Below are 11,375 nucleotides of genomic sequence, written 5' to 3' on the forward strand. Positions count from 1 at the left end.
TGAGAACCCATCCAAAACAAATCTTTAACCCTTTCCCTCTTCCCTCAACACTTTCATAAAATTATTTAAATTTGCCTATTATTTTGGCAAGCTAAAAGATTATTAAAATGTTCTTGTTTTAATATTAGCAATTCAGTTCATATTTATATATTGGTCACATTTTGAATTGGCAGCAATATTTTAAATCTTATAATTGATAGACTTCTTTAAATATATTATTGTATAGGTAGTGACAATTAAAAAAATTATCCACAAGAGGGGCTTTAACACTTACTAGTTCAAGTGTGTGGACACATTTAAGGCCTCTTTCACTTCATTTAACTGTTGCATCTGGCTAGAGCAAGAATGATGGCAAAAATCTTGACCTTGGAATACTGGTTGGATTAAAGGATTCAAGTGGATGATAGAAGTTGTGGCTGGATTTAAGTGAGGGCCAAACAATGTAGGAATAAATGCTGCAGGGGGGAGGGGCTGAAGTGTTATGTGAGATGGGTGGAAGGGGGTAGCAGCTACTAAATGCAGGGGATGACCTGCTAAGAAAGTGGGGTGTGCAGGGATAATGGTTGGAGTCAGAGTGGAAAATGAAATAGGAGTGAAATGTGCCTGTGAAAGAGGATGTAGATGAGCAATAGGGAGGTGACTGTTATGAGAACTTAAGGAAGCAGAAACAGCAAAATGCTGCAGGAACGTGTGGTGGATGGTAGTGATAGAAGTGTGCTGGTGAACTGGAACTGTCTGTACGGTTGAGGCCGGAGAGAAGGCAGTAGGCCCTGTAGCAGGCAAAACTCGAAGATGCTTTGACAGGAGTTGCTTCTGCATATGCTGCTGGGCTTGTAGCTGTAGGATCTTATATTTATCTATTTCGTCAGGAGAAAATGTTATGGGTTGTTGAACTAAAGGGGGAGAGAGAGATTTATGACACACGTCTAATTCGTCTTTGACTTTGCCAGGCTTCTGCATAGTTCTGTCATAGTAAGAGTTTATATTTCCCTCTACATGATTTATATGCATGCTTACATCCTGTAAGTCTAGATTTATTTGGTCTTCTTTGGTCTCTGTTGAATCAGTAACACCAGTATATCTATTAGATGGAAAAGCACCAGGGAATTCATTTGGTACTGGGTCACAGCTTTGAATAAAAGGTTGGATTTCACTAATTAAAGGTTTTGATTGTTCTTTTGTTGTTGGATTCATTTTTATGTTTAGTGACTGAGACTCTGTTACTAGGTGAATTATACCTTTAGAGAGATGGTTATCACAATCAGTGTCTGCTAAAATTGTAAAATTATTTGTCTGTGAGCTTTTGCTTTTGTCTTTCTCTGTAGTCCTTGGAATTGCACTGTCTTGATCATTTCTGCTCTCACTTGCATACTGTATTTTTTCAGACAAAGGCAATGCTTGTCTGTTACAGCCTGATGGGACAAGTTGAATTGTGCATGGGACTTGCGAAAGAGCCTCTAATTCATTTTTACCACTGTTTGAAGAGACCTCAACATTACTTGATTGTTCCTGACATTTCTTGGCTTGTACTCTTTCTAAAAGGCTTTTTGCTGTCAGAGGGGTCCTCTCTCCTTCTGTGATGTTCGATTCTGTAGTTTCTGAAGGGCCACTGGAACAGTTCTTTAGAAGGCAGCTGATATTCCCGGAGTTATGCTTCATGGGCCTGACTTTTCCCAGATCACAAATATGAGGGCTGCCCAAAGACTCTTGATTTCTCTTGCTTTTATTCAAGTAATAAATTTTCTCCCTTGAGTAAGAATCCAATCTATCGTGCTGAGATCCCTGGCAATTAGGTGTTTTTTTACTGCTTCCAGTACAGGAAATCTGTGAGTTAGAATCACAACAGATGATTCTCGTAGATTTTAGCCCTGAAAATTGTTGTTGATTTTTGCCCAGTTTTTGTCTTTCTCTACAGTGACAATATCTACGTTTTGAGTATTTTTCATTTTTAAATGATTCCCACAATTTGCAGTTCCTCTCTTTCTGTGGTTCAGACTGCATTTGATTGCTCTTTGCTATTTCTTCAGACAAGTAGAGGCAGTTGTGCTTCAGACATTTCCGTTTGTGCCTTTCAACTGAGTGGTGTTCTCTTTTATAGAAGCAGAGAAAATTACCTCTGCTATTACCATTGAATCTATGACTTGAACAAGTACTTCTCAAGCTAGACATGCTGCTAGGGGATGTGTCTGAAGAGCAAGAATATTTACTCAAAGATGACTTTGGAGAGCATCTGTTGTATCTTCGATTTCCACATCCAGAAACCTTGTTGGTCATGCTGATGTGGTTACTCTTTAAAATTACACTGAAGTCTTTCCCATGGTCACTGTTACCCCCTACTGTATGAGGACTGGACTGGCAGTTGAATTGTCTTTCATCTTCAAATTCCAAATGAGGATTGCAGAGAATCAATTTATTCTTTTTAGTCCTAGAGATGTAGGAAGGACAAGATAGGTCCTCATCTGTATCATTTAGAACTACCTTTCTGCAGCCTTGCCAATGGGCCCTTGAAGCTTCCTTAAGTTTGTTCTCACTATTATTCTTTCCAGCATAATCCTTTAGAGATGTATTGAGGTAAAGAGGCACTTCAGGATTTTTCATTTCCAAATCATTTGCACTAAAAGCATATTCACTCTTATTTGGCTCAGCATCACTGTAGTCCAAATTATATTTCCTCTGGAATTTTTCCCAATCCGGATTAGCTATCATCATCTTTGGTTTCAGATATTGATTATCTTCTTGGATCAATTTTTGTTGGTCTTCGATTAAACCTGAGACTTGGCTCTCTCTTTTAGTCTTCACTTCCAAGGACTTCTTACCCAATTCTGTTTTTAAGTCCTCTGGATTGTGGTCTTCCTTTGTGTTCCGAGAAAGCTTAAAATCAAAATATAGTGGGTTGCAGCCATAAGAGATACAGGGTTCTGTTTTTGTAAAGAGTAGAAGTTCCGTAGGCCATTGAAGAGTGGTGTGGCCATCCTTGCTTTGAACGTGGAGAAAAGGTAGTGGTTTAGATGCCACATTATGGGTACATGCTTCTCTTACAAGTCTTTGAACATTTTTGCTAACTCTTTCTGTTTTATCTAAAGATTTTTCTCTGTTCTCTATTCTGGAATTTGGATTCAGATGCACTGTACTCTTTTGTTCACTTGGCTCTGCTGATGAAAACTCATCCAGGCATTCAAATATCCTGGCATCACTATGGTTGTAAATGTTTGGTGGGCTGAAGGAAGCATTTGCTTGGCATGGGTGATTCACACAGTTTTCTAAAGTGTTCTTCAATGTATTTCTAGTTTCTTTTTCTCTGCTGGAAGGAGTAAAATCTACATCTGAAAGATGAATGTTAGATTTAGAGAATGAAGCATGAATGCCAATTGAATCTTCTAGTGTCTCATCAGTAGAGTTGTTATTGTCTTGCAAAATTTTAGAGTTTATGGAGATGGTATTGTGTAAAACACTTTCCAGATGGCTTGGTGAGATGTTTACCTCTTTTTCCTTGGTAAGGTGTGTATCTTTATTTGCAAACCTGCAGCACTTGCATTTATCTGCAATTTGTTTTGTTTTATAAATGGGTGACTTGTTACAATCGTGAGTTTCTTCTGTGTTCTCACTGAACACTGATGCTGAAGATTCTAATTTTAGGTGTACTTTTTTGGAAAAAGAAAATGATACTCCTGTTCTGTGATTTGCATTGCTGAGATCTGAAGATGTTTGAGGTACCCGGTTTCCAAACAAACAACGCCTGTCTGATTGTAATTGGTGTCGATTTGGCACGGTGGACCGCTGTTTATCGGAAATGATTCTGGGGAGATTTTTTCCTTTAAGGAGAAGAGCGCTCTTCATGCATGATACCTTTCTGCCATTCTTAATGGGGAAAATTCCTTGCTGGAGTTGCTTTTCTATGGCTACCTTGGGGGCTTTGTATGCTGGTCCATTTCCAGAAACACTGTAAATACAATAAATATTTAAATGATTAAGATACTAGCTTTGGAATCATATCTACATATGAACATTTCATAGTGTTTCTGAGTTATTTTACAATTTATGAGCTACATCTTCTAAAATACAACCTTTTGTTGTGCTTATATAGCTTAGCATAAATTTTATAGTGGCTATTTCTAAAATGAATTGTTTACATGTAGTATTTTGCAATTACCAAAAAGCAATAGCAAGTGAATATCTTATGCTAGTGCTTCTAAAGCATTTACATCACAATATATGTCCTACAGAATCTGTCAATCTTAGGAATACAGATTTAACATTATTTCACTAATAGTTTTCCGATTAGTGCATTCACATTAAATAAGAAATTAAATAGAATTAAAAGTCACTTTAAAAGTATAAAAATATTTTTTAAATTTGCTTGTATGTATTAGTTCTAACATTTTATAATGTTTAGTTCCTTGGACTTAAAATTCCCTCATATTCACTTACCTTTGAAACACAGTGATAAGTTCTTTCTTTATGACTTGTCAGTAATTTGACTAATTATAATAAATGCATAATAAGAGATATGTACAATCTATCCAAATGTCTTCAATGATTTTGAAATCTTTTCCTTTGCTTCTTACTCACCAAAATATTTTTTTCTACTCTTTCTGTGTTATATGTTTTAGGTTTTAAAGGTCTTAAAAGGTTATTTGTTCTACTGAGCTTCATTAGCAATTCATACAGAAGACTGAAAATACCAACATATATAAGAGATAAAATTCCTTAGATTAAAATTATATGCCCTTTAACAGTCTATCTATATAACCTCTACTATAAAAAGGCTTCACTGGAAAGAAGACAATACAAATCACATCATTTTTCTTATTGTTTGCTTTGAACTGGCATTATTTTCCTTTTTCTTGTTCCATATGCTTGGATGTGTTTGTTCGCTTATTTCTAATTTTGATTTTTATTTTACTTTCATCTAGTCATTTGTTGCTTGAATATAAAATTCTAAGCCAACTGATATCTCTTCCATATGTTGCTGAAATTCTAATGTAGAGTAGTGCTTTCTGAGTCCTTGTCTAACAAATTCCTGTTGGTTTCTTTTACCTATTCTATGGCAAATCAGCATAGAATTCTAGAGTCACAAAGTACAAATTTCATGTACTTTGCTTCATTGTCTCTAGATGTCTAATATTACAGACATACTGAATTAACCTCCCTTTATTTATCTTTGAGATGAATCTGCTTGTGTGCTTTTCCCTTTGTATAAAGTGTAAAAATATAAATACATATAATTTATTAGATTTGTTACATAAAGAGTATATATATTAATACATATACATATGTATGTATAACATTTTAACAGAACATAGTTACAGGCTGACTAATTTGGGTGAATTTTTACTAGTAGTTCTTGGGCACTTTGAATTTAACTTTCTTCAGTTCAGATACATTTTTTTTCCTCGATTTATCTGATTATTGCTTCCTTTGGAATTTATGTTTTAAAATAATTGGTTCTCCTGAATATATCCTTTAGGTATTGATATTTATCTCAGTACTTTACTCTGTCTTCAGTCTTTGTCTATAGTTCAGGGAGAATTTCTTTGATTTAATTTCTATTTTACTGACTCAATTTTTTTACAATATTCAATCTGTTTACAAATTATGACCGTATGGATTTTAACTTGCAAACAATAATTTTAGCCACTATTTAGCTTTTAATGATTTTAGAATGTCTCCTTTTCATGAATGTCATTTTAGAATGTCTCCTCTTCATGAATGGTTGTAATTTTAGAATTACAGAGTTCCTTTAAATCTTATAAAAAACTGAATTTAGAAGTTTTTAAAAGCTGTATTCTCTTCCTTACAGTAATTCTTTCATAATAGAAAGTTCTTATTCATCACATTAATCTTTTTCTGAGTCATCTTTTTATGTTCATTAGGCATATTTAATAAAATGAATAGTGAGGAGCATTCTAAGATGGCATATAAGTTACTGAATGTTTCTTTCAAGCACAAAAGTAAATAAGGAGTGTAGAGACTTTATTACAACATTATTGGTCTTTTAAAATGCCTCCAGCCTGCAGACAGAAGGAAGTGATCCAGAAACAGCTGCAGCATTCAACTTTGCCTTGGTACCAAAGAGATTATTTCCCATATTTGTAGCCACCATTTGGATTAAGTAGGAACTATACTTCTGGATTAAGTTAACCTTCTCCAGAAGCTTCAATCAATCTGACATTATCACCTGTATGAAACTCATATAGGTTGAAATTATTCCACAAGTCTAGTGTATGGATACTATTGCTCTTCCTTTCCCAATTCCATTATTATGCGGTGATTTTAGTATTGATTATACTATGTTATATATATTATATATATCCTTTTCTTAATAATAATTTTGCTGATCATCCTGACACTTTTTTATTCATTTTCTTGCTTTACGCTAATCTAAATGTTCTTTTCTGTACTGCTGTTTTATTTTACCATTTAGCTCTCTAATGTGCAAGCTTCTTCCTTTTACATTCCTTTAAATATTTTAAAATTTCTTTGCTCTTATTGTTTTTGTAATATACTGTTCTCTAGCTTCTTGTCCTTAATTCTAGTTCTCATTTTGCAATTTAAATTGCATTTATAATTATAGGTTTTTCACAAGTTTTAACATTTTGTCCTTATTGTTAATCTTTGATACTTCTTACTTTTATTCTTTAAACTTTTTATCTTGTTGCTTTATAAACTTTAATTTGCTTTTTCTTAAATCAAAGTTATTCTTATTATTTTGGAAAACCCTGTTTTTATCTTTGTGGGGTTGTAAATTCTACTATTTTAATACAAGTTTATGTATTATAACTTTATTATAGCTTTAACTTTTTCTAGATTTATTCAGATATAACTGGAAAATAAAAATTGTATATATTCAAGGTACACAATGTGATCGTTTGATGTATGCATACAAATTAATTTGTACATCTATCATACACGTAGTTACCACTTTGTGTGAGACAAGGACACCAGATTCACTCTCTTGGCAAATTTCAAGTAAACAATACAGTATTATTAGCGAAGATAACATGCTCTACATTAGATCCTCAAAACTTATTCATCTTACATCTGAAAGGTTATAAACTTTGAACAATACCTTCAAATTTGTCCCACCAGCCAGCCCCTGGAAACCACATTTGCATTCTCAATGAAGCTTCAATTTTTATAGTTTTCTCCACATTTAATGTTTCCCTCACTTCTTTGGAACTTTCTTTAGTTTTTAAAATATTTTCTTACTTATATTAAAATAATGGTTAATAAAATGTCTGTAGAGTTTGGCTTTTAATTTTTATTGATGGATTATCCATTCAAATTGTTCTCCAAAAATTCTAATACTCTGCAGCTTAACAAATGCACAATTTTATTCTCTTCTGTTCAAAAAGCATCCTTTCCAAACAGCAAAACGTATCAAAACAACATGATTTTTTAAAATGGTGTCATTTTTTAATGTTCCATTTTCCAGCTCTTATATGAAAAACTTCATAAATATAAGAGCTAGATAATGTGGAACATTAAGAAATGACACCGTTTAAAGAATTCATAGTCTCAGAATCAATGGCCCTAAAATTTTTAAATTTTGGAAAAATTATAATATTAAGATGTACTTAAACTTATATATATAAGAAGTTCATATACAGAGAGTGACTATCCCCTCATCCCCATATAATAACTGATAATTGCTGAGGAAACAGGTTGGCTGGAACTAGTTAAGAGACGGTCAAATTTGATGACCCTTTATAAGATCTATTACTATTTTTTTTGCCATCATTTTACGCACTACCAGTAAATTCACCTTTCTTCTCCCAAAGGGTCACGGAAGAATTTTGTTACCTGGATCATACTATTCAGAAGCCCTCATTATGAGGAAAAAGGACAAAGAAAGATTGTCTGGGAGAAGAGTAATGCCAATGTTTTTTCTTTTTCTTTTATTTTTAACTTTCACTTGTCAATTCACCTACCAAAATAAAGTATTTGTTAAGTGACTTTCCTTCAGCCATGAGGCTGTTTAAGCAGAGAGAGCAATTGGCTAGGAGGCAGGTGATGGATAGTAGAAGATAAAAAAATATTTTTCTAGTTTCACACTCTATACCTAGAAAGCTGAACACTTGTCTTTTCCCTAACAATATGGGCACATTATGACCCAGAGAGCTTGCCTATTTTATCAAATCACCAAAAGGAGTGGTTAGGTTTGTGATTGTTTAGTAAATAAGGCTTACAGAGGGACAGCTGAAACTTAATAGAGTGGACTTTTTTATTTGGAAGAAACTTAATGGATAGCTCTAGCAAACTTAGAACTTCTAAACAAACCATCATCATCATCACCATCATTATCATCATCATCATCACCATCTCCATTACCACCGCCGTCATCAAGGCACCTCTGATGTTTTGTTATTTATGCCAGAGGAAAATATAGAATGGGTAAGTAGAAATGTAGAAGTGTGATAACTTTCATAATAACAAACAACCAAAATTATATTTATTAAGACTATTTAGATTTGCTGTTGTGGCCTTAAAGGACCCATCTAAAGATGTCTATCTATGGTCGAACTTGTACCATTTGTTATGATCTGACTTACTGCATCTCATCATTAATCACTCCAGGAATTGACTCTTTCCCTAGATTGTTTCCTGCATGCTGCCCTAACAACAATAGAACTTTTCCTTCTAAGCCCTATTTTGGCAAGGACTGTCTGAGTTCTCAATGACAATATGTTTGAACAACATATTGTAAGTCCCTCATTGTGTTGACTGTAGAAAGCTCAGTAGCAAATGTATATGTTGCTTATAGGGTTGTATAAGACCCCAGACCATGCATTTTTGTATTAACGTTACTTCTGACTACATGTTGTATCTTTATTTTGTCTTCATACTAAACTTCTCATTTATTTTTAATACGATTTTTATGTATTTTCATAAATTAATTAGATTATTTTAAGAGTTACAAATACATAAATACATGCAAGTTGAATATTAATTGTATTTTTACTCATAATTGGTCCTACAAAAATAAGTGTTTCCTTAAAATTACCTTTTAAGTCTAATAATTTGTGGTAACTAATTGAGCTACTCACTACTGTTTATTACATATTACTTTCCATTTAAGCAACGGGGGTTTAAATTCTGGCACAGAGGCATAAATTTCACAATTCACTAGGTTGCTGTCAAACACATTAATTAGCTACATTAGTGTTTTACATTATGATTCATATGCACACAAATCACAATCTGCAAATTTAATTGCATTCCAGGTAACAACTTTGAAACATCCAGTGGTTCCAAGCTTTTATAAAACTGCTATTTTTCAGCTACAAAAATGTATTAGTATAAAGCTTGTTATATTATAATTATCAATTTAAATGGCACTGTGTGGTAAAGTTAACTGCATTAATTACATCTTGTTTGTCAGCCAGACAATGATCGTGTTATTTATACTCGACTCAGGTATGTACAGGGAAATGTTCAGAAGACGTATTTTCCACCCCCTAGGATGTATTGTTAATTATGGTTTTTAAAAGTATTATTACAAAATTTAGAACATATATTAAGAAGTGATATTAATCCATTTATTCAACTGGATAGAATAAATGCTAATGTATTTGAATCATTCTGGGATCATTTCATTATAGGGTACATTAAATTAACAATATTAGGAAAGAAAAATATCAAAGGCCAAAAGTAATTAATTTATGTATGTTTAACTATATTTGCCCTTCAGACATATGTTAGTTAGTTATTATTTGTTTACATTGTTACAGTAGATTTGCCTTTAAAATTTCCCAATAGGTTGAAGAGAGTTTTGAACCATTCCAGACACCTTTAATTCTTACCATTCAGATTGCTGCCTTAACTCAGCCAGCTGATGGAGTCGTTTAAGGGCTTTTTCTTGTTTCTTCTCATCTTTCCATGACTTAGAAGCTACATTCCGAGCAAATTCCCTTTGCTTTAATTCTTTCAGTCTCTGTGGAAAAAGAAGAAAAACCAAAAAGGTACTATAAATAAATAATATATTCTTTTCCATCCACAAGGCTCCGTATTATTCTTTATCCTAAGTGCAGAGGTGACTTTCTGGACAGAAAGAGTAAAAGTATCTTCTCCATTGTTGCTATTCTCTGCTCCAAGACACATTTAGCAGATAAATGTAGTTGTCAACTAGGTTATTTTTCCAAGCTTGTCACAGTCACTGCAAAAATGTGCTGCAAAGCTGGGCCCCAGGCCTTGCTGGTATCACTCTGGCTATGCAACTATAATAATCTGTGTGCCTATAAAAACACAAATGGGAAAATATGCAATATATGAATGAGTATGAAGGGAGGCAGGTTATGAGATGCATGTTCCTCCACCCACCTGCCCCTCACTTGTAAAATTGATTCTATTAAATACACTGGGTGGGATGAGCTTGTCTCAGGAAAGAGCATCTGTTACTGTGAAAGATTTAGTTCAAAGCTCTAAATGTGATTTTGAATTCTTTTTTTTTTGGATGGAGATATTTATCAAATACATATTTCTATATTGTATCCAGGAAGACAGAAAAAAAATGAGTCAGGGATTTAAACTCAGAATAGAGGCAGGGCCCTGCTTGACTTAAATTCACCCACCACTTATTTTAATTAATATTTTCTCTAAAACAATGGACTTACATGCAAGTAAGACCTCTTATTTAGAATCTGCCACTAAGCACAGCTAATGATATTGAATGAACTGAGAAACAGCCAAAATCAAATGAACCTCTTGAAGTTTAGGGCTTAATCCTGAATTGGAAGTGTATTTAAAGATTATCCTCTTAACTCATACAAAGTGATTTTAAACAGTCTAAAGTATGTATCTGTTGAAATTATTTTCATTTCCCATATTAAGTATAAGAAATGTTTCCTAGGTATGGAGAAAACTACATAGTTATCATGTGAGGTAGTAATACTGTAGCTGACTGTTACTAAGAGCAAGTGCCAAAACCTTTCATTAGCTTCATTCTTTAAAGGAAACATGCTCATGGTAGACAGTGGTCAGATAATTACATCTAAGCTAAGGATTTGAAGAAGAAGGCAGATCGGTCTTTCAAAGAGAGAATATTCTGAGCACAAAGAACAAGAACCTCACAGAATTAGAAATAGCTACAGGGAGAACAGTGGACTCAACCTGAATTCAATTTTTCACAAATACTTCAAATCCTTCTAAAAATAGAAAATTTCAAGAAATATAATTATGCTCTATATGTTATCAGTAAAAAAAAAAAAAGATCAATAGTTCTTTGGAAATTATAAAGAAGAGATGATCTGAGCATTAAAGAGTGGATACCGTTGGTCAGAAGACAGGAAGAAAGGCTTATGAAATCCTAATTGCTACGTACCCTGCTACTCACTTCCTCAGACCCTATGTACTTGAAAGCCTAGTTCTTTTATTAT

General features: G+C 33.5%; 1 protein-coding gene across 1 annotated transcript in view; it reads right to left on the reverse strand.

The window, feature by feature from the left end:
* Positions 1-249: 249 nt before the first annotated feature.
* The window catches only part of ZNF804B (zinc finger protein 804B), a 124,981-nt gene continuing 113,855 nt past the window's right edge, over positions 250-11,375 (reverse strand). Inside the window, exons 4-5 of the mRNA XM_011956217.1 lie at positions 9,804-9,934; positions 250-3,940 (exon numbers count right to left, since the gene is read on the reverse strand). Coding sequence (XP_011811607.1) covers positions 274-3,940; positions 9,804-9,934 — 3,798 coding nt within the window. The 3' untranslated portion in view covers positions 250-273. The remainder of the gene's footprint in view (positions 3,941-9,803; positions 9,935-11,375) is intronic.

The sequence above is a fragment of the Colobus angolensis genome, unplaced genomic scaffold, assembly GCF_000951035.1.
Source record: "Colobus angolensis palliatus isolate OR3802 unplaced genomic scaffold, Cang.pa_1.0 Scaffold410, whole genome shotgun sequence".
Lineage (NCBI taxonomy): Eukaryota > Metazoa > Chordata > Mammalia > Primates > Cercopithecidae > Colobus > Colobus angolensis.